Source organism: Engystomops pustulosus, chromosome 6 (genome assembly GCF_040894005.1).
Source record: "Engystomops pustulosus chromosome 6, aEngPut4.maternal, whole genome shotgun sequence".
NCBI classification, from domain to species: domain Eukaryota; kingdom Metazoa; phylum Chordata; class Amphibia; order Anura; family Leptodactylidae; genus Engystomops; species Engystomops pustulosus.
Window position 1 is genome coordinate 107,438,435 of NC_092416.1, and position 24,455 is coordinate 107,462,889.

General features: G+C 43.2%; 1 protein-coding gene and 1 long non-coding RNA gene across 7 annotated transcripts in view; one reads left to right on the forward strand and one right to left on the reverse strand.

The window, feature by feature from the left end:
- SULF2 (sulfatase 2) overlaps positions 1-24,455 on the forward strand; it is a 696,319-nt gene that overhangs the window by 85,962 nt on the left and 585,902 nt on the right. For 4 of the 6 annotated variants that reach the window (XM_072110535.1, XM_072110536.1, XM_072110534.1 and 1 more), the window contains exons 2-3: positions 11,484-11,693; positions 21,924-22,163. In XM_072110535.1, coding sequence (XP_071966636.1) covers positions 11,528-11,693; positions 21,924-22,163 — 406 coding nt within the window. In that variant the 5' untranslated portion in view covers positions 11,484-11,527. Of the gene's footprint in view, positions 1-5,871; positions 5,910-11,483; positions 11,694-21,923; positions 22,164-24,455 lie in introns of those variants that run through there. The other 2 variants (XM_072110533.1, XM_072110537.1) reach the window with 2 other exon arrangements.
- On the reverse strand, positions 1,021-8,705 carry LOC140064074 (uncharacterized). The gene is made up of 4 exons (XR_011847694.1): positions 8,517-8,705; positions 1,657-1,776; positions 1,434-1,569; positions 1,021-1,354 (listed from the first exon to the last, which is right to left on the reverse strand). It is a non-coding gene; the product is annotated as an uncharacterized lncRNA (long non-coding RNA).

Below are 24,455 nucleotides of genomic sequence, written 5' to 3' on the forward strand. Positions count from 1 at the left end.
GGACCATGTAGCCGGCACCCCACACTCCGTGAGTAGACCGGGTTAGTGGGACACCGCAGGGCCTTCATCATGACGTGCCCAGGCCTCCTTCCAAGGACAGGAAACCAACTGAGGTGGAGTAGGAGGAGTCTATTTTTATGCTCAGGTTTCCTGTCCTTGGAGGGCGGATTCCAATCTCTCTCTCTCTGGTGCCGTCGTGATGAAGGGGAAATGTTGTTTTAATGCAAACAATTTCTTGACATTTTTTGGTGTGAGCTTTTCATAACCAAAAGAAGCTAGCAAATGAATCTATTTTGAAGAGATTTACATGTGTGTAACTTGCAATTGATGTAAATGATAAACTTTTAAACTTTGACTATTAGCTACCCCTTTTTGTGTAGACATATTGTCATGTTTTTGAAAAACAATTCAAAATTTCCATTTTTATACCATTTTTTGGAATACAATTAAAATTAAAGACCTCTTGAAATATAATGGGTTAATTTTCCCCAAAGATCACTAAGAAATCTAAACGGTTTGCACATAATGACACTTACTATCTGTATCTGCAAGTACTATTGCAAAGGAAAACTTTTCATTTGTATTTTTTTGTGTTATTAAATTTTAAACTACTGGCCACCCGGAACATCTCACTGATGCTGACTGCCTCTAGGCAGGTTGTCATCAAATGGCTGTAGTTGGCTAGTGCTTAGTCTGTTTTGGGCTGCAGCATTTGGGTCCCAAGGGGGTAGATCAGCATTGAGTAACCCAAGGTTCGAGGGATTTTGAAGTGGCTGGTATTGGGGTGGATTGTACACTGGGGGTGGTGGTGTTGGCAAGTGTGATGGTTGGTTTAATATAGCCGCATTAAATGTAGGTCTACGTGCAGGAACTGGTTGTGGAATTAATTGTCGCAGAGGCGGTGGAGGTGCAGCAATGTCATTATGTAATCGGTTTAGTATGGTATCTGCACCCGGTAAATTGGGTGTGTTGGTAAAAATTTCTGCCATACCAACAACAAATGTCATATATGTGCTTTGTTTATTACTTGGCAAATTAAGGCATTGCCCTGCCACTAGATGAACAAAACCATCATACAAATCCTCTGACCCTACCTTCTACAACAAGTTCTGTCTCAATGTCTGACACATTTGCAATAGTTGTTTGTGTATTCTTGGTCCGAACAGCACGCGTTCTTCGCGCAATTGGTTGGCTATCTTCAGGTGGTGGTGATTCCACTGGTGGTTTAGCCATTAATTCGTCTAGAAGCGTGGCATTATCCATCTCATTTGGCGGGGACACAGGGAGCATCTCCTCTTCGTTGTCACTGGCATGTGTCTGGTTGGATTCTTCATCCACAAAATTGCCTTGGGTGCTGCTAAGTAAAAAGATGTTTTTACATTTTTTGCAACCTAACTTGTGTTAAACGTAAAAACTCCACATTTTATACATACGATCGTAGACTTCGTGTTGGAGCTAAAAACATCAATTCTTCAAAATGTTGGTAAGGCCTCCTTTTGTTTGGAGATGAGACAAAATCTTTGCAGAGGCGGTCTTGACATGACCTCCACCTTTTGCGCAAATCATCCTCTATAGCACAAATGATTTTGGTTTTATGTATGTTTGAAAATGTAAATAAAAGGACATTTACATTAACTATCTATGGCATATACAAACCTTGTTTCCATTTTTCACGAGAGGGGAGTGTAGGCCATTTGCTATCCATTTCAACACATATCTCCTGACAAAGATTTTCACGTTTCTGCATAATCCTTGTTTTTTTTGTCGTGGTTTGACCTGCAAGGCATGATGAAATATATACATATTTTTTTAAATTATCGACTGTTTCAAAAAATGAACATTTCAATTCTAGAATTAATGGTTTTATATTGAAATCAGATATTGCTTGCAACCCTTTTTTTTTATTTTAATACATATAAACTCCGTTTCCACCATCATAATATATGATACTAACTTATATGCATTCTAATGTTGTGCCAGTTTTAAAGTTTGTTTCTATCCGCCAATTTCGCAATGGTTTCGCCGAAAAAGATATTATAAAAATCTTTGTAAAGGACATCCATAAACAGGATGAAGGAGTGCAAACCCAGCACACTGGTATACTGATGTGTGCAGCCATGAGCATTTCTGGCTCCTCACTTAATTTGGTATGGCTTGCTTGTTGCATATAGAGGTTTATTCAATTTTTCAAATTTACCAGAGGGGCTCCTGGAAACATAGAACCTATAGGCGGCTTGCTCCCCTTTGGCTCGTGTGCATAATTTGTGCATTTAAAACCCCTAAAATAGAGGCAACAAAATTTTAAAGAAGAGGAAAATGTGGCAAAGTGTAACGACTGGGAGTCTGTGGACCCTCTGGACCCACGCGGGAGGTGGTACTAGCCGACCTGGGACCGGAGTCTAAGTGGAACCTGGTGTTCACCAGAGCCCACAGCAAAGCAGGATGGACATGCTGCGGCGTGTAACCACCAGGTCGTTCCACAGGTGCGACTAGCCCGCGGTGGCTGCCAAGGTAGTAATACAGGTGACACCAGTACTCAAGTCAGGAAGTGCAGGAGCTGGCACACAGGAACGCAGGACCACAGAGACGGACTGGCACGCAGGACCACAGGAATGGCCTGGCACACAGGAATGCAGGACCACAGGAACGGACTGGCACACAGGAACGCAGGACCACAGGAACGGACTGGCACACAGGACCACAGGAACGGACTGGCACACAGGAATCACAGGAAGGCAGGAATAACAGAAGAGCTTTCTCTTCATGGGGAAGACTTGAAGATCCGGCAAGGGTCACAGGAAGAGGCAGAAACTTATAACAGGCCAGCGCCAATTACCGCGGGAGCAAGAGAGGACAACTCTGGAGCCAGGGGAGGTGAGCGGATCGGAGCTCCGGAGAGACGCTGAGGGGCACGGGTGCGCCCGCGATCGGAGACAGAGAGCACCCATGACACAAAGGTGGCACAAAATAGTATTTTTGTATCCTTGCTTTGCAACTTTTTTTTTCTATATTTCATGTTACACTTATAAATTAAAATCGGGCACATCTGGTAGTATTACATTTTTTAAAGGGGGATCTCTTTTTTTTAATTTTGTATAAAGGTAAAAAAAAAATGTTTGGGTGGCAAAATGAAAAGCCACAAATAAAGAACCAATAGATTCAAAAAAAGGTTTTGTTTGCATATTAAAAAAAAAGAAAAAAAAGGCCGACATTGCAGAGCAAAATATGCGCCTTACTAGTATTATATTAAACTCACGTCTGGAATACTGTACACAAAACTACCACACAGTCTGAGTGCAGGCTGACAGAACGGAGCAAGAGGGCGAACTAACCCTGCGCTGATCTACCAACTAGACCCTACCAAGGCAGAAACCCCCTTGAAGGTAGCAAACCTCTGTCGCAGGAACCTCCTAACTACCCTACAAGGCCCTGGGAGGTGAGAGGAACCCAAATAAGTCTGTCAGCCGCAGTGAGGTGATACGGACAGAAGAACTGCAGTGTGGGCGTTAGGACAGTATTCAGACAGAGGGAAAAAACAGGACGAACAAGGATGAAACAAGCGGGGTTCAATACAGCATAAGAAACCAAAGCAGACACGAGGAAAGAGAACTAAAGATGTACAGACACTGGACATAGAAGGGTAAGCAAAACTGCTGGGTCACACCAGAGGGTACGTCGAGGTCAAACCACTATACAAGGAAGAGTAACCTAACTGGCCAATACAATACCAGGGTGAAGCAAACAATGCTACAGGAGACCAGGAATCCAGCTAGGCTGTAAGTTCCAGAAGGACAACACTGGCACAGGTGGAAAGTCCAGATCCAATTTATGCAGCCTGAGATCCGCCCCCAGGATCCCATAGGAGCAGGAACCTAGGCTGATTCAGAAGACAGAGAACTTAAATTTCCCCAAAGCGGACGCGTCCTGGATGCCCGCTGCCCCGCGCGTGAAGCAGGGTTAACTCACCGTGGACCGGGGGCGGAGCCAGCGCGGAGACGCACAGAAACTCGGGGAGGACCGCTAGCATTGTCAGCATGGAGGGTAGAAGGACCAGCAGACATGGTGTCTCTTCCAGCGGACCTGACAATAGCAATATGGCGCACACAGGGTTCTGCTGGATACAGAGTTTATAAAGCCAATGGTTGCAGCAATGTGCAGACCAATTATGCACGTGTTCATGTCTCTAGCTGCCAACAGGGTTGCCACCAGATTTTCAAAGGTGGAGTTCCATGGGCGCCAACATTTTGTTGCGCATATTCGTTTGCCCTTGCAGCATCTTCTAAAGGACAGATGCGTTCTCGATTTAAACCATTAATGACAGGTAAAAGTTGCCCAGATCTGCTTAAGTATTATTGGGCAGCACATCTATGCAGAATCCCAGCATGGTCAACGCTCCTAGCTTACTCCAGATGGATGGAAATTGAAAAGCTTTGGAGTGCCCCAATACTTCCTAATTCTTTCCTGTGGGGGACATCTCACATACCACCTCCCTCTCCCTTACTCGGCACGATGAACCATACTAGGTCAGTTTGGCTATGCTGTGCCAAAAAATTCCCACTGGCCTCAGAACACTCGCCTATGACATCCTTCCTCTATAACCCGACCCTACTCTCTAGTCTCACTGGGCAAATGACGAGACCCTGGCACACGGCAGGCTTATTCAGATTTGCTGATATTACAGACAATCAGAACAGAGAACCGCTCACTTTCTCAGCTCTACGGAATAAATTCTCACTCCCACTCACTGCTCAATACTGCTATTTACAGATTAAATCCTATCTGCTATCTCTCTACAACTCCCCAGCAGTATCACTACCTACTGTCTTTGAAATTATCTGTAAGGAGGGGATAGGCACCAAGAGATTAATATCAGCTATCTATGCCCTGCTTCGTAATCCCCACCCCAATCATAACCCTCAACATGATTATATGCTAAAATGGGATACCTTTCTGGGTAGAAAACTCCCATCGACAGTCTGGAGGATGATCTGGGACAGAGCAGCCAAGACGTCACAATGTGTACAATATAAGGAGAATCAGTATAAACTCCTGATGTGGTGGTACCATACCCCAGCCCTATTGCACAAAATTTATCCCGCCACTAGGTACGCATGCTAGTGCTGTGACTCCCAAGGAGCTAATTTACCACACATCTTCTGGTCCTGTCCCAAAATCAGTGGCTACTGGGAAATGGTAGGGTCAGTGATAGAATCTACTCTAGGTAAAGCAGTACCCCCTGGACCCTAGTGTTTATCTTCTGAACATCCTCCCTGAAACCCTAGGCAAGCAGGCAGCTAGACTAATGCTGCACCTCCTTACAGCTGCGAAATGCTTAATCTGGAAGCAAACGCCCCCCCCCCCCCCCCTCCAGAGCAGATTACTGCAGTAGGATACAAGAGGTTTGCACAATGGAGCATCTGACAGCCCTATTGAATAATAAGCTGGAGAGCTTCAATTTAGTGTGGGCCCCATGGGATGACTTCTGGAGAATCAGAGGAAGTCTTTAGAGCAATGGTGCTCTATACTTCTTAAAGTGCTGTACTAGAGATACTTGATCTGATCCCCAACATCCCTTTTGTGTCTCTCCCCCGTCTTGTGTCAATATAATGTTTAGACAATATTATCTTATTGTTTCACTGTTCTCTTGTTATACGGTTTGATGTTCTATAACAGCGGTTCTCAACCTAGGGGTCGAACGACCAAAACACAGGGGTCGCGATTCTATTACGTTTTTGCCACGATTCGCGGCAAAAACGTTATAAAACATGTGTGTAATAAGCACTCACTTTGACTTTTCGGCTGCTGCATATACAGGGGTAGCTGGAGGACATGTGGTGATGTCATCATCACATGACCCTCCAGCTTCTCCTCTATACAGACTCCCGCAGAACAGGGCTGCTCTGCTCATAGTAAGGAGAAACTAGAACTTGAAGCTGCAGGGGACACACACCAAAACTGGAGACAGGAAGGGGGGGGGGTTCTAGAACTGGGGGCAGCAGGGGGGACTAAAAGTGGGGGCAGGAGGGGGGGACCAGAATTGGGGGCAGGAGGTGGGATGAAAACAAGGGGGGAGCTGCAGTAAAGCAGAAGTCCGGCAGCTTAGAAATCGGAACGAAGAGGTGGAGGAGGATAAGCCTGAAGACTTCTCTGTGTGATACCGGGGCTGCTGCAGACACCACAGGGTGTTTGATGTTATGTGACATGTATGGATGTGTATTACTGATCCATATAGTGAGTGTATCGTATGTGTGATGATGTGTTTGCCTGCATGTGTATCTGTATGTATCTGTCAGTGTGTGTGTGTGTGCCTCCATGCTTGTATGTATGTATCTGCATGTAGCTATACTTGCTGCATGTGTGACTGTCTGTTGGTTTGTATGAGAAAGAGAGAGGGTTCTGTGTCAGCTGTGAAGTGTATTATGAGGTTCTTTAGCAGCTGAACTGCGTATTATGAGGTTCTGCAGCAGCTGAACTGCGTATTATGAGGTTCTGCAGCAGCTGAACTGCGTATTATGAGGTTCCGCAGCAGCTGAACTGCGTATTATGAGGTTCCGCAGCAGCTGAACTGCGTATTATGAGGTTCCGCAGCAGCTGAACTGCGTATTATGAGGTTCCGCAGCAGCTGAACTGCGTATTATGAGGTTCCGCAGCAGCTGAACTGCGTATTATGAGGTTCCGCAGCAGCTGAACTGCGTATTATGAGGTTCCGCAGCAGCTGAACTGCGTATTATGAGGTTCCGCAGCAGCTGAGATGTGTATTATGAGGTTCCGCAGCAGCTCAGGGGTGTATTATGAGGTTCCGCAGCAGCTCAGGGGTGTATTATGAGGTTCTGCAGCAGCTCAGGGGTGTATTATGAGGTTCCGCAGCAGCTCAGGGGTGTATTATGAGGTTCCGCAGCAGCTCAGGGGTGTATTATGAGGTTCCGCAGCAGCTCAGGGGTGTATTATGAGGTTCCGCAGCAGCTCAGGGGTGTATTATGAGGTTCCGCAGCAGCTCAGGGGTGTATTATGAGGTTCCGCAGCAGCTCAGGGGTGTATTATGAGGTTCTGCAGCAGCTGAGTTGAAGCTTCAGTTTTATTACTTGGCAGAGGGGAGGGGCACAAATTTTTAGGCTCGTCCTGTTGGTTAAATTACCTCAAAACTGCCCTGACCATGATACGGCTGTTTGGGATGATAAACTAGGGAATATTTCGGGGAACAGGAGACTGTTTGAGATTCTGAATTTTAAATACTGTCACGTGAGTTCACTGCAAAGCGGCCCCCTGAGGCTCTGTCACCCAGGGGCCTACTAAAACCTGGAGCCGGCCCTTGGTAGGAGGGAGGGAGATCTAGAACTAGTGGCCAGTATTATAGCAGTGCTATTCTTGTACATAGTGGCCAGTATTATAGTAGTTATATTCTTGTACATAGGGGGCAGTATTATAGTAATATCCTTGTACATAGGGGCAGTATTATAGTAGTTATATTCTTGTACATAGGGGGCAGTATTATAGTAGTTATATCCTTGTACATAGGGGCAGTATTATAGTATTTATATCCTTGTACATAGGGGGCATTATTATAGTAATTATATCTCTGTACATAGGGGGCAGTATTATAGTATTTATATCCCTGTACATAGGGGGCATTATTATAGTAATTATATCCCTGTACATAGGGGGCAGTATTATAGTAGTTATATTCTTGTACCTAAGGGGCAGTATTATAGTAGTATTCCTGTACATAGGGGGCAATAATATAGTAGTTATAGTTTTGTACATATGGTGCAGTATTATTGTAGTTATATTCTTGTACATCCTGGCAGTATTATAGTAGTAATAGTCTTGTACATAGGGAGGCAGTATTATAGTAGTTATATTCTTGTAAATGGTTTGGGGTCATCGCAACATGAGGAACTGTATTGTGGGGTCACAGCATTAGAAAGGTTGAGAACCAATGTTCTATAACAATCTATCATCCTGGCTGTGACCAGGGATATTCTTGTCATTGTACAATGTAAAATGCTATACCTTACTGATGTACTTGAATTGTTTATAAAAATGAAAACTAATAAAAATACAGTTAAATAAAAAAAAAAAAAGTTCAAAATGTGCAAAAAAAAAAATGAATTCATCCACACCAGCCCTATATATAGTAAAAAATTTAACACCAAAAATTTTAAAAAGCAAAAAAAAAATTCATCCGATGCCAATACTTTCCAAAAATAAGATTTATGTCACCCCACAACAGCATCCACTGCTGTAGGAAGTGCGCCAAAAATAAATAAGCAAACTGTAACCGATGCTATTGTCACACACAAAAGCAAAAAACTGCAGACAAGCAATCCGCCCAGTCACTAAAAACAATGCACTGCAACAGACATTCGTGTGGTCCCAAAAAAAATTCACCCTTTCATGTTAAGTCATATGGGAAGAAAAACATTTATGAAACTTACGCTGTAAAAAAAAAATCATAGATTTTTAAATAGATAAAAAGAAATCAAAATATTACACTTCACAATAACCATAGTACTTACCAGACCAATCAGCTTTGAGACGTCCATCTTCACAAGCGGATAGGTGCAAATCCAGCTCCTTCCACACCCGCGTGTCCGTGGCTGCTGTTCAAACTGTGCAGTTCAGAAAAGGGCGGGGGAATTTCTGAGGTAATTTCACGCCCATGGCAGCTCCCGCGAGAATCCAGGCACTAGCCGCATTGTGCAACGCAGTAGCTAGAAACGCATGCGGTAAACGCAGACATAATTAGTATATCACCTCAAACGTACAGTGAGCCAAAAACTGCTATATCTGCACAGCAATATGTAAATCACATACACTCACCGGCCACTTTATTAGGTACACCTGTCCAACTGCTCGTTAACACTTAATTTCTAATCAGACAATCAATTGGCGGCAACTCAGTGTATTTAGGCATGTAGACATGGTCAAGACAATCTCCTGCAGTTCAAACCGAGCATCAGTATGGGGAAGAAAGGTGATTTGAATGCCTTTGAACGTGGCATGGTTGTTGGTGCCAGAAGGGCTGGTCTGAGTATTTCAGAAACTGCTGATCTACTGGGATTTTCGCGCACAACCATCTCTAGGGTTTACAGAGAATGGTCCGAAAAAGAAAAAACATCCAGTGAACGGCAGTTCTGTGGGCGGAAATGCCTTGTTGATGCCAGAGGTCAGAGGAGAATGGGCAGACTGGTTCGAGCTGATAGAAAGGCAACAGTGACTCAAATCGTTACAACCAAGGTAGGCAGAAGAGCATCTCTGAACGCACAGTACGTCGAACTTTGAGGCAGATGGGCTACAGCAGCAGAAGACCACACCGGGTGCACACTCCTTTCAGCTAAGAACAGGAAACTGAGGCTACAATTTGCACAAGCTCATCGAAATTGGACAGTAGAAGATTGGAAAAACGTTGCCTGGTCTGATGAGTCTCGATTTCTGCTGCGACATTCGGATGGTAGGGTCAGAATTTGGCGTCAACAACATGAAAGCATGGATCCATCCTGCCTTGTATCAATGGTTCAGGCTGGTGGTGGTGGTGTCATGGTGTGGGGAATATTTTCTTGGCCTCTTGGTACCAATTGAGCATCGTTGCAACGCCACAGCCTACCTGAGTATTGTTGCTGACCATGTCCATCCCTTTATGACCACAATGTACCAAACATCTGATGGCTACTTTCAGCAGGATAATGCGCCATGTCATAAAGCTGGAATCATCTCAGACTGGTTTCTTGAACATGACAATGAGTTCACTGTACTTGGGATGTAGTGGAACGGGAGATTCGCATCATGGATGTGCAGCCGACAAATCTGCGGCAACTGTGTGATGCCATCATGTCAATATGGACCAAAATCTCTGAGGAATGCTTCCAGCACCTTGTTGAATCTATGCCACGAAGAATTGAGGCAGTTCTGAAGGCAAAAGGGGGTCCAACCCGTTACTAGCATGGTGTACCTAATAAAGTGGCGGGTGAGTGTATACTTCCACTAGGCAGCATTTGCTGCGTCTCCACCAAAACAAACTATCGCATGCGATAAACGCAAGGTGACCACAACGTGTGAATGCACGCTTAGGGATATATTGATAATTATAGAATCAATGTTTTATATACAATTGTTGGCGAACTTAAAAAAAAACTGAAAATGATATATACTTTTCAAAGCGTGTGACTTTGTTTTCTGGGACAGTAACAGCTCTCATATTTATAAGCTATTTATGCATCAAAAGCTTCACTGGGAAACGCAGTACCAAATTCCATGACATATCATCAACGACAGGGGTCCTCAACTGGTGGACCGCGGCCCAAGACTGGGTCGTGGAACTCCCAGACCCAGGCCGTGGACAAAGAGCTTAAACTTAAAACTCTATACTTGTCTCCTTTTTCTTCTGTTCCTGCCCGCACCCATGCACCACAACGCAGCGGTGCCACAGCCATGTGATGTCATGTGGGCGCAGGCAGAAAGAGAAGATGACAAAGCCACAGGTAGGGACACAAACATGGTCCGTGGGTCACTTGCATGTCCAATGTATTAATGGTCCGTATACATGCAATACAGAAGGCTGGTAAATAGTGTCATTGGCTTGTTCCAGTCACTCGATTTTGTGTTACGTAGCAACCGATCCGCAAAAATGGATGGCATGTGGATGACACCTTTGTGGTATCTGTATTTTACACAGCACCATAGACTTCTATGGAAAGACACAGGCCATTAACACAGACAGAAATAGGACCTACTTAAAAAAAAATTTGTGCATGTGAAACAGAGACCTGTGAACAAAAAAAAATGTACTGTGCATAACTACATTGAATAACATTAAAATGTAAGACGGCTGTATAAAATACGGATGAAGCATGTCCATGAAACAACATGCATGGCTAGAAACTTTCAGAGAAAAGACAGATAAAATCATTTTTCCCTAAGCCACAACGATTGCTCCACTCCGCTTAGAGCCCTCAATCACCCTCACATTGTGTCTCCCACTCATATTAAAGCCACCTCTTATTACGACTACCAGCAGCTTCTCCTCTTATTGTGCTCCCCCAGCATCCCCCCCTTATTGAGCCCCCTCCAGCAACTTCTCTTATTTTGCCCCCAAGCAGCTCCCCTTCTAATTTTGCCCTCCAGCATCTTCCCCTCTTACTGTGCCCTGCAGCAGCTCCGCCATATTGAGCCCCCACATTAAAATAATAGACACAGATACTCTAATTTCCCCATTCGTCCACAGCTGCTTCTGCTTTTGGATCATGCGGGATGCTGTCAGCTTTGTGCACTGTCAATGTAATCAATTCTGTCAGGTCTGGAGCATACAGACAGAACTGATTTCCCAGCACACACCTCCCCCGGTCATACAGTGGGACAGTTCCCGAAACCTGTGACTTTCCTGCTGGATCTGGGAAGGTTGGGAGATATAAAAAGAGTGCACTTATCTTAACAGCGAGCCATGAATTGAGGTCTAATGTGCTTTTAACACTTTGTTTATCTTGCAGAACTTGTGATTGCCACCAGAAAGACGAGACTTCATTATCTCATAATGGCCCAGCAGCTTATATTATTACTAGCAACTGTCCTTCAAGTGACTGAAGGAAGCCTTCCGTTTCTGTCCAAACAGCAATTGAAGGGACGATTCCAAAGCGACCAACAGAATATACGTCCAAACATCATCCTCGTACTGACTGATGATCAGGACGCTGAGTTGGGTACGTAAAAAGAAATTGTGGCCAACATTTTATGTGAATGTAGACAAGAGGGAAATATTAAGGCATGTTCATATAAAGATACTAAAGAATCTTAGCTTTCATGACATAAAAACCTCCATGGAATAAATTGGAAGAGACACTAAGGAGGTAGATGCAGGATTGTTTATGTAAAAATAAATTAATTGTGGCATACTATGTATGTAAATGCAAACAAGAGGAAAAAAAGGATAGTTCAAGTAAGTTATATAAAGATCCTAAAGACAAAACCAACATGGAATAAATTGGAAACAAACAGTGAGTAGATGGTTAGGGTTTGCTGCCTTTATCATGTCTATGTCATGTGATGTCACGCAAGTACAAGACTTGCAAGGCTACATGACTTTCAGAAAATCTGCATCAAATATGCATGCTTTTTAACCCCTTACGTGTGCCGTAATAGTACGGTGCACGTTGGGTGCGGGTACTTGGAGAGGACTCACGGGCTGAGCCCTCTCTATAGCCGGTAAGTCTTATACCGGGATCACCCGTGATCGTTGTTAGCACCGTTTGCGGGTGTTAACCCACCGCATGGGCGTCGCTATTTTGCCGAAGATCGTCGCTCCCCGTGACAACGACAATCCATTGCTATGACAGCCTTGGGTCTTCCCAGACCTGAGGCTGTTTCGTTTTAACCCATTCATTACAAGGTGCTAACTGCACATTGTAATGAATGAGGAGGAAAATCCCCATATACTGCCACACAGTAAAAATAAAAAAAGATTTAAAAAAAAAAAAGTAAAAAAAAATTCAAATCACCCTCCTTTCCCTAGAAGTCATAAAAATTAATGTAAAACTCATAAACACATTAGGTATTTCTGCATCCAAAAATGCCTGATCTATCAAAATATAATAAGTGTTTTTCACAGCGTTCAACCCTGTAATGGAAAATAGCGCCCAAAGTCAAAAATAGCACTTCTCTGCCATTTTGAAAAATATAAAAAAAATTCTATAAAAGTGATTGAACAGCAGTACAGTTCTAAAAATGATAGCATTGAAAACATCATCAAAAGTCCCAAAAAATGAAACCACTCACAGTACACCAAAGTATTAAAAAGTTATTAGCGCCAGAAGATGGCAAAATCAAAAAAAAAATTTTGTACAGGAGGTTTTAACTTTTGTAAATGTATATAAACTATACAAATTTGGTATCCCCCGTGATCGTACTGACCCAAAGAATAAAGTAGGCATGTCATTTGGGGCACACAGTGAAAGCCTTAAAATTCAATCCCACAAGAAAACGGCTCAAATGTGTTTTTTTTTACAGTTTTCACAGCATTTGAATTTTTCCCGCTTCCCAGTACAGGGCATTGAATATTCAATATCATCACTATGAAGTGCAATTTGTTACGCAGAAAACAAGCCACCACAGAGTTCTTTACGTGTAAAACTAAAAAAGTTATAGATTTTTGAAGGTGGGGAGTGAAAAATGGAAATGAAAACAACAAAACACAGGTCGTTAAGGGGTTAAACATTTTTATGCCCTTCACAGTATGGGCACAATAATGTAATATCCACTTAACCAAGGTCACTATAGATGCAGCATCTCCCATTTTTGGGCAAAAAAAGATTTTTGGAGTGTTTTTATTATTATTTATTTTTTTAAATCTTTATTTTAACTTTAATGCAACTTTAATGTATGATGAGGAAACTTTCATTTGTGGCTGGTGGGGATGGTGTCATTTTTTTGTGACAATCTTTTGATTGAATTTTTTATATTGGTCAAAATGACAAAAAAGTGCCATTTGGCGTTTGTTTTGTGAAAAAACGATATTATATTTTGATACATCGGGCATTTTTGGACACAGGGATACCTAATGGTGCTTATTTACTAAGGGTCCTGCGGCCGCATTTCCGTCGGGTTTTCCAACTTTTCGGGGCTCACGGCGCCGGGACAGGGATTTAAAAGGGGATTGTGTTGCACGCGATCTTATTATGTTGCAATTGCGCCGGCTTTCATGCGACACAAATTGAGGGACAGATTCGGACAAACCGCGAGATGTAACATTTAAATTGTGTCGCAAGCCAAGCACTTACATACACCGGGAAGAAAAAGGTGAACTACGGCGGACCTGATCGGGGAAGCGACAGATGCAGGATATCGCTCGTTGTGAATCGAGGGAGATGTGCATTCTTGTCGGGGAATGCACCTCAGAGATCGCGCAGGGACTGGTAAGTAAATCTGCCCCAATGTGTTTATGATTATTACTGTTTATTTATATTTATATGACTTCTAGGGATAGGGGGTGATTTGAATTTTTAGGTTTTTTTATATAGTCTTTTTTTAAACTTTTTTTTATTTTTACTATTTTTAGACCCCCTGTGGTATTTTAACCCTAGGTTGTCTGATGATCCTACCATGTACTGCCATACTGTAGTATATGGGCATTTTCCTCCTCATTACATTCATTATTCTTTGGCTCATTCATTATCTACGAGACATGCGCTGCAATCTTTTTGAAGCCTTCTCCATGCACCCCCACCCAAAGTGTGCCGTACTATTACAGCGCGCATTGGGAAGGGGTTAAAAAACTATACCACTATCTCTACTACTGCCACCCTCCAAAAAATTGTTATAAACAGTTTTTCTCATTCAAATTTTTTATACTCTAGATTCAACCATGTAAATGTTTTAATAAAAAAACAAGTAGAGGAATCATCGTTATATTCTGTTATCCTGAAGGAAATGGTTAAGTCTTTTTTACTTTGAGGCCTGTCTGGATCAGGGGTAGCGGATGCACTGTACCACCGCAAGCCATGTTGTAAGATGACACCTGGGAGCGGAATCTAAGCGGCACCCAATTTTCACTAGAGCCCACCGCAAAGAGGGTTGATCTTTATGTGGCGGGATACCACCAGGTCGCTCCACATGCGCAACTTTGCCCATGATTGTGCCAAGGCAAAGTACAGAAATGTAAGGCTTGAAACATAGTCGAGGGCAGGCTGGAGGTCGGGACAGGCGGCAAGGGATTGAAGTCAAATTCCAAGCAGGAGGTTAAAACAGAAATCGCAATAAGAGTAAACAACTGGGAAGCTTTCTCTAGTGCGCAAGACACAAAAATCCGTCAGGGGACACAGGAAGGGCCCGATTATTTAACAAAGAAGGTGGCTGACCAGCGCGAATCATCGGCGTGCTGGCGTTTTAAATCTTAGAGAACCGGCACGTGGCACAGGGATGCTTCTGGGACATGGGTCGCAGTGGTACCCGATACAAGGCCATTGGAAACTACAACTCTTACCACAAAAATTAAGTCCTTAATAGACTGATACACATGGCCTTTTTCACAGGCATGTGTATGAGCCTATTGCTGCTGAGGGGAAAAAAATAGGTCATTTCCTATTCTACTAGAAGTGTAGGGTGCCATGAAAAATTAAAAGTGTTATCTGTGTGCCATCTCTATTTGTGAATATTTTGCTAGGTAACACAATCATGCCGGCTTTTTTTGTGGATCTGCAAAAACGGATGACGCGTGGACCATTTTTGCTAACATAGAGCTAAGATAACCCTAATTTGCAGTAAAAGGAAAAAAGTTCTCATCTGCAAGAAATGCAAACGTGTGCAGGCCTTGAAAGCGGAAACATTTGTTTGCCCAATTCCACGGAGGCACACAGTGCACAGGAAGGGAGTCCCCGTGAGCTGTGAGGGAAACCCCCTTCAGACTGCTGTAGAACCCTGTGAACCTCTTTCATGTGCACTGTTTTTTGCTCCGGTTTACAATATGCTTTCCTCTTCTTCTCACTAGCAGGTTAAGACACGGATGCAATTAAATGTCTCTGTTTCCCCCGCTTCTTTGCTTTCCCAGGTTCTCTAAACTCTTCCACTTTTCCCAGCTGCCTATCATTTTGTTATGGTTTATACTTAGGTTATTCAGTTTGTTAGGTTAGGTGATGTTACTGTTTTTGTGATGTTATTGTTTGGGTGTTTGTTGGTGTGATAGTATAGCTCTGATTAACATTCTATTTTTTCATATGTAAAGTTTTATTGATTATTAAGAACAAAACAGAACATCACAAAAAGAAAAAGGAGGGGGGGATTGTATGCAGATAATATAACAATATTCCAGTACATAATGTAAATGCACAGCAACAGGAATACAATAAGTCAGGGCCGGACTAAAAGAGGGGCTCCTGGGGCTCGAGCACCAGGGGCCCCCACCAGTTTCCGACTGAGTCGCTGACTGCTCCTTGCCGCCCGCATCGCACATAGGGGTCTAGGATGTTAGCTGCATCAGTGAGACACAGCTCCCATGGCTGGGGGGGATCACCGATGCACTGTTTCGGCGACAGCAGATTGTGATGGGGGCTGGCTGTATACTACAGGGGGCTGGTGGCTGTATACTACATGGGGCTGGTGGATTTATGCTTTAGGCTTTATGCTGGTGGCAGGGTGCTCCTAACTGTATACTACAGTGGGTTGGCAGGTACAGGGGGCTGGCAGGCTGTATACTACAAGGGGCTGGCAGGCTGTATACTACAGGGGGCTGGAAGCCTGTATACTACAGGGGGCTGGCAGGCTATATACTACAGGGGGCTGGCAGGCCTTATACTACAGAGGGCTGGCAGGCTAAATACCACAGGGGACTGGTAGGCTACATACTACTAGGTTTTGAAGGCTATATACTACAGGGGGCTGGCAGGCTATAAACTACTGGGGGCTGGCAGGCTATATACTACTGGGGGCTGGCAGGCTATATACTACTGGGGGCTGGCAGGCTATATACTACTGGGGGCTAGCAGGCTATATACTACTGGGGGCTGGCAGGCTATATACTACAGAGGGCTGGGAGGCTAAATACCACAGGGGACTGGTAGGCTACATACTACTAGGTTTGGAAGGCTATATACTACAGGGGGCTGGCAGGCTATAAACTACTGGGGGCTGGCAGGCTATATACTACTGGGGGCTGGCAGGCTATATACTACTGGGGGCTAGCAGGCTATATACTACTGGGGGCTAGCAGGCTATATACCACAGGGGGCTGGCAGGCTATATACTACTAGGTCCTGGCAGGATATATAATACAGGGGGCTGGCAGGCTATATACTACAGGGGGCTGGCAGGCTATATACTACAGGGGGCTGGCAGGCTATAAACTACTGGGGGCTGGCAGGCTATATACTACTGGGGGCTGGCAGGCTATATACTACTGGGGGTTAGCAGGCTATATACTACAGGGGGCTGGCAGGCTATATACTACTGGGGGCTAGCAGGCTATATACTACTGGGGGCTAGCAGGCTATATTGTACAAGCAGCTGGTGGCTATATACTACAGGGGCTGGTAGCTATATTCTACAGGGGCTGACAGGCTATATACAATGGCTGGCTGGCTATATACTACAGGGCTGTCTGGCTATATACTTCCAAAAACATTGTTGGAAGCCCCCCCCCCCCAGTTTTCGCCCAGGGTCCCCCACCACCCTTAGTCCGGCCCTGCAATATGTTGTTATTCAATACGGTTTTGCTATAATTCAGATGCATTCTATGAAGTTGCTCAAGGATGAATAAAAGAGGAGAAAGAAACATATGCAAATAACCAAGAAAAAAGAGAAAAGGAAAGAAAAAGGAAGAGGATGGGGAGGAAAGGATTGAAAGTAAGAGTTGTGCCTCCCCCTACCTGGAACTCCGGTCTCAGTGGATCCAGCATCCTGCCCCAGAAGCAGGATTGAGCTGGTCAATTTCAGATAGTAAGGACTGATTAACATTCTGAATTGGAATATTTACGGTCTTAACTATCAGCTCAATTATGCTCTGGTACTTGATAGTATAAAAAAAACAGTCCCCTCATATGCCTTCAGGACACTCACCTTGTAGGACAAAAGGACAAAACCCTTAAATGAGCCTGGATAGCTGAGGGTACCACAAATCATATTTTGCTTATGCCAGGAGAGTATCTGTCCTGATCTTTAAGTCCTTTACCGTAGAAATTGTGCAGGTGGTCTGGACCTCTTTGGCCTTTATGTCAAACTAGCTATACCAGCGTTGCCCGATATAGAAAATAAGTGCTCTTAGTACTTACTTTCTCTGCCTGTCCCTCTGTCTCTCACTCAATCTCCCTGCCTGTTCCACTGTCTCTCACTCTCCCTAACTGTCTCTCACTCACTCACTCCCCCCTGCCTGTCTCTCTCTGGCTATCTGTCTCTCTGTCTCTCACTCTCCCTGCCTGTCTCTCACTCTCCCTGCCTGTCTCTCACTCTCCCTGCATATGTCTCTGTCTCTCAATATCCCTGCCGTTCTCCCTGTCTCTCACTCTCCATGCCATTCTCTCCGTCACTCACTCAGACTCCTTGCCAGTCTGTCTCTCACTCTCTATTCAAAATGTGGTGATTGTAAATGCAACAGTCCAGATTTCTTTAGTGGACATGCATACACACACACACACTTAAACTTAGCTATATATATATGAGATTGCTTTGATTACTATGGGTGTTTTACCTTTACTCCATATTTGTCCCTTCCCCTGTACCCCGCTTTGCTAGACCTGTTGGCACATAAGCTGGCTGCATTGCCCGTGGACCTATTTTGTGTATTGGGGATTTCAACATGTTTCCTGACCTGAACTTGGACTGCTCAAGGGAGGCTGATGATGTCTCTGTCTAGCTGAATGAATGAGCCACTGACCTTAGCCTTGTATTAATTTGTGGTTCCCACCACACAGCACACATTGAAGTTAACCATCCTGCACCATATTGCTTACCTAAATGCATGCAATTTTGCCAATGGACAGACCCATCAGACCCCAAGTCATTTAAGCACAAAGCTCTTTCTCAAACCTCGGACAACGCGAGAATTCGGGGCTGACGTAATATACCCACCCCGAGCACGCGTTGCCCTGGCAGCGGTACACAACACACTTCTAAATACAATACAACATTAATACAAGCAGAAGGCACATCAGTAATGTATAGAAAAATACCATAGCGTCATAAGTCTTATAGCAGAATTAAATATGGCAGCAGAAAATTTATATTTAGAGCTTCACAATATTATCATGAAATCCGCTTTCTAAAAGGAGACCATCATAATCGAGCAAGAAAAATAAATACATGGGCTAAGGGAAGGAAGGTAAGTCATAGCTGTACAGTTAGTATGAGACGAGAGACAGGAACCAAAAGGTCCCGTTTGAGTCTAAAAAGGTCATTCTGGCTGGAGGGTCAAAACATTTTTGACATACAGGACAACCATCACACATACCTCCACATCAAAAAACACTAAATATGCAGTCTTTCATAGAAACACACTAAGGTCATTTCTATCATTGAGCCCCATGTTCCCCAAAGCATTATATCTCAAGATCAGTCTGGCTTCTAGACGTAACAAGTTTTTAGAACGATCCCCGCCTCGGGAGTCGATCTCAACCTTATCAAGACCTGCAAATTTTAATACTTCCGGACCCGCATTTAAAGTTACCAATGGGGAGACAGTTCTGAATCCAGTTGGAATGGGTGGTCGAGAAACGACTCGACACTAAATGTGTTCTAATAGATGGACTTCGTCTAAAGGTGATCAGTGGTCTATGCTTTGTTATGTCCGACAACTGGTCGTCTCGTTCTAACTGGTCGTCGCTTAATGTGAAAGTGATATAATGCCGCTAAAACACATGAAAGTGCCACTGTAGTGATACAGTGGGGCAGATTTACTAACCCGGTCCATTCGCGATCCAGCGGCGCGTTCTCCACGGTGGATTCGGGTGTACCGGCGATTCACTAAGGTAGTTTCGTACTTTTTTTTTTAAAATGCGGCGGCTTCTCCGAATCCGTTGGGTCCGACTTCCGTCGCGTGCATGCCGGCGCCAATGCGCCACAATCCGATTTTGGCGATTGCATGCGCCAAAAACCCGGGGCAATACAGGGAAAATCGTTGCTAAACGGAAATATTCGGGTAACACGTCGGGAAAACGCGAATCGGGCCCTTAGTAAATGACCCCCAGTGTATACAAAATATTTGCCATAAATCCATCCTATTTAATCCATTATATTGTTTTAACAAAAAGTCTGCTATCTCGGGCAACAAAAGCAAGATTCCTACCACCATTAGAGATTATATACAACCATGCCTAATTAAGTGTCAGAACCCATAATTAATCCAAATAACACAGTACAGTATAGCACAAAAACCATATCATACATAAAATAAAAAATATTTGAAAAAATTATATAAAACCAGTTATTTAAGAGTCACATTCGTACAGACTGTGGGTTGCATAAGCGTTAAGTCACTGCGCTCTGCTATATAACGGATGCGGAGCGCTAAGGGGTTAATGGGCATAACATGTATATATTTTGGTTTACAGAGCTGTTTTAGAGCTTATTTTTTGTGGGACAAGCTGTACTTTTTCTTGGTATTATGTCCGGGTAAGTTTTACTTTTTGATCCCTTTTGTGAGATCAAATGTGCAATTTTTGTGCAGGTTTTTTGTGTTTTTTTTTTATGGGCTTTTTTATTTTATTGTACATGGTGTTACCCAGTGTTTTTTTGGTGATTTTCAGCAACATCATTTTACCATTTTATTTTGTCTCTGGGTTATCATTTGATCCCTTGTTCATTGTAATATACTGCAATACTAGTGTATTGCAGCATATTACATAGTCAGCCTATGCATTCTATATAGGCTGACAGCAGCACTGTTAGATCGTGCATTCAGAACGATCCTAATAGGCTTCTATAGAAGGCAGTCCTGGGGTTCTTGTCGGTCCTCAGGTTGTCATTGCAGCGATCGGAACATCCGTGTGCCGATCGTCGAGGCAATGCACTATAGAAGCCGCGGTCATAGTCACCACGGGGTCTATAGTGCATTGCCTCGACAATAGGGCTAAACAAGCAGGATTGCGAAACTCGCGATCCTGACTGTTACTGCGGTGATTGCATGGGCTTCTGAGCCAGAGCAATCACCATGACATAACTCTACGTCAAGGTGCGGGAACAACCCGCATCCTATGATGTAGAGTTACGTCAGGGTGCGGAAAGGGGTTAAAAGCATTCCCTGTATTCTCTACAACGACACAAGTCATTCAATACATAAAATGACAGACACCCAGTATCAACAACTATGAAGGTTTCGATACATTGTGCAACCCTTATCTGTAAAGTAAGCTTAGTTCTGTTACCATAACTATACCATACCTCCCAACTTTTGGGCTAGAGAAAGAGGGACAAAAAGTCCCTCCCTGTGTTCAGAAACCACATTCATTGTCCTGCCCCTTACCCCACTCCCAAAATAGTATAATATTGACCCCCACATAGTATAACGCACCTTACTATGGCCATCTCCCTAAGGTCCCATATAATACCCTATAATGCAACTCATCAACATATAATACCCATCTTAAATTTTATCCTTCCTTTACAGTTCCAAAGTATATTTTGGAACTGCAAACCACAGAAAATAAGCCACTCTCACAGAGAACCTGACATCACGGAACTCGTCCACAAACCACACACAGTACCTGCCATCCCCTTCTGTGACGCTGACACTGTTGTTTTCTCTTCACAAAGCCAAGGTCTGCTCACAGCCCCCACCTTTATGAGGTATTGGTTTATGATATAGCAGATCCTGAACTGTCTCTCGTTCATCTGCTCCCCCACTCGCAAACATTTTTTCAGCCATTAGCAGTGTCAATGAGTGGCAGGTGGATAGCTTGACTGTATATTGCAGCTGCCTGCATCTATGACTGGAACAGAGGAATAAATAAAATTGTTTTTTAGAAGAATGTTGACTCTAATACCATGGATAGTGGCATCAGTGGAACATACCGTATATAAAGACATCTAAAAGGTTCTGTGTGTGGTTTGTGACGGGTTCTCTGGTGCCAGGTTCTCTTTAATTCTGTCTCTTAAACATAAACAAGCCTGGCAAACATACCTGTATATGGGAGAGTTAAAGCATAACTGTAAAGTTATTTGGATTTTACCAAATTATTATTTGTGATTCCCCATTTAAAACAAACAGAACAATGCCTAATTTGTGCAGCTCACCCTTTCTTTCCAAAGTTATGGCATTTTCTGCTCTGAAAGTGACAAAAATCTTTCTCACCAGAGGTGAAGTGGGCAGATGTCTGTCTATCTGTTTATGCTCTCAGCAGCATGAGTGCCTAGGGATCATCAACTCTAAATATTACACCAATTAATATGTGTCCAAATGTCTCAACCTTTGAGTTGCAGGCTCCTAATCTTTTTGGTTTTTCATTCTTTTCCAGGTTCTATGTCTGTAATGAACAAGACAAAACGTATTATGGAGCAGGGAGGGATGCACTTTATAAATGCCTTTGTCACAACACCCATGTGTTGCCCTTCACGATCTTCCATCCTGACAGGAAAGTATGCCCACAATCACAACACCTACACCAACAATGAGAACTGCTCATCTTCATCTTGGCAGGCACAGCATGAGCCTCACACTTTTTCAGTTTACTTGAATAACACTGGATACAGAACAGGTGAGATATTTGCTAATGGTTTGTCAGTATTATCATATAGGTCACAATTTGTGTGGAGACATATATCATTACAGTGAAATAGGTTTTGCTATGCAAAGCAGATAAGGCATGCTATGGCCCTGTATAGAGAATGTGGGCTTCCCAACTTTTTTTGTATTACATACAAGATTCTGTAGGTTTGTTCTTAAGTTGAATTTGCATTTAGGTCGGAACTGGTATATTTTGTAATTGTGACTCCGGAGAGTCCATTTAGCAATTGATTTTCTACATTTTGGGTTGTCTTGGGAACAAGAATTAACAATAAATCTTCCTGCTCATGCTTGTGTACTTTTTAAAAAGCTGCCCTGTGCCTGCATACTTTTTAAAACCTGGGTTTGCTGTTTTTTATGCAAAACTATGCCGAGTCTGAACAGATGTAGTTTTGCCCAGCAGCACTGCCGACTGATGGATTCTGATGGGGGAGGGGGCGTGGTCCTTATCATACACTGATCAGGTATGAAGACAAACACGACAGACCCATTATCTTTAATGGCTTCTGTAAAAATGGTCATCATTCCAGAGATATTTGGGCTTCAGGGCTTCTGTGCCACGCCAGTGGCCGGTGGGTGGGCGTGGCAGGACCCCTCCGGATACATCAAGAGGTCGGAGTCATTATGTATGTTTGTCAGTAATCCAAAGTGGTTAAAAGAAGCCTTCCTGACTCCAAATGTTGCTGTCAAAGTAAATCCCTGGATCAACCTTCCATCACAGAATTCTAATTATTATAGTTTATAATATTTTTGGTTTCAAGAAAAGCATCCAGGCATCTCATGAACTTGTTAATTGTCAACACAACATTCTGTAGCAGCAAGTTCGATAGTCTCAATGCTCTTACAGTGCAGGAACCAGTAGCTAGTTATCTGCACAGGGTATTTACAATTAGGACGTTTATAGCCATATGGCAGTTGTGAAGGAGTTAAACATAACGAATCAAGAAAGGTGTGCACCTAAGAAAATGCAGCCCCACTTTTTTTTTTTTTTTTTTTTACAGTTTTTACCTCGTGTGTACTTTACAAACAAAAAAATCCTATTGTCAGTAGGAGAGGGTAATAATATAGATTTTGTGTGTGACACACATTACATTTGTGTTTCTGTTGTTGTCTGGGAGATTTCATAGTATCACCATATTGGTACCATTTGGTGTACATTTTTTAATTTAACTTTTTTGCTATTTGTCTAATCAAGGCACCAGCTTCCACAAACTCCTATTTAATGTTGTACTATCCGCCTTGGCAGGGCCATGATTATGGGGAAATAGTGGGACATCCATCATGACCTGGCCATGGTAGTCTTGAGATTATACTACAGGCGGTCCCCTGCTTAAGGACACCCGACTTACAGACAGACCCCTCTGACCTCTGGTGAAGCTTTCTGAATGCTTTACTATAGTCCCAGATTGCAATAATCAGATGTAAGGTGTCTGTAATGAAGCTTTATTGATAAACCTTGGTCCCATTACAGCAAAAAATGTTTAAACTCCAATTGTCACTGGGGCCAAATTTTTTTTTGTCTGGATCTAAAATTATAAAATATACAGTTTCGACTTACATACAAATTCAACTTAAGAACAAACCTCCGGACCCTATCTTGTACGTAACCCGGGGACTGCCTGTACTACTTTACCAGATTGCAAACATAAGATGGGAAACTAATTTCCTCGACTTAAGAACAACCGACTTGCAGGCGACTCCTTTCTTCTCATTGTAAACTCTGGTGAAGCTTTCTCTGGATGCTGGTTATTTTCTGAACTTAAGCCACAGAGCAGGGGGCGTAAGAAGGAGAGGCGGGGCCACAAATCAGAGTCCTAAATAGGGCCCACCTTATAAAATATATGTATATTTATATGCACATTTATACTCTCATTCACACATTTATATAGACACACATAAAGTTTCAAACTAATACACAAACCGCTCTTACAAACATTTATACACTCATGCACACACATTTAAGAACTTATATATACATTTATACAAGAAGTATATACACTTCTTATACACACCATGTATACACATGTATAAAGTATTAAAACACCATATTAATACATACAGCATAAACACACTTATATACAGTACCATATACAGACACAGTAGACACACCATATACCCAGGGGTGAACCAAGCCTTTCTGCTGCCCGAGGCGAGCCATAGAGAGACACCTCCCCCATATGTAATATATCAGATACAGCGTGCCGCCCTGAGGTATAAAATAGATACAGCATGCCGCCATGTATTATAAAATGCATACAGCATA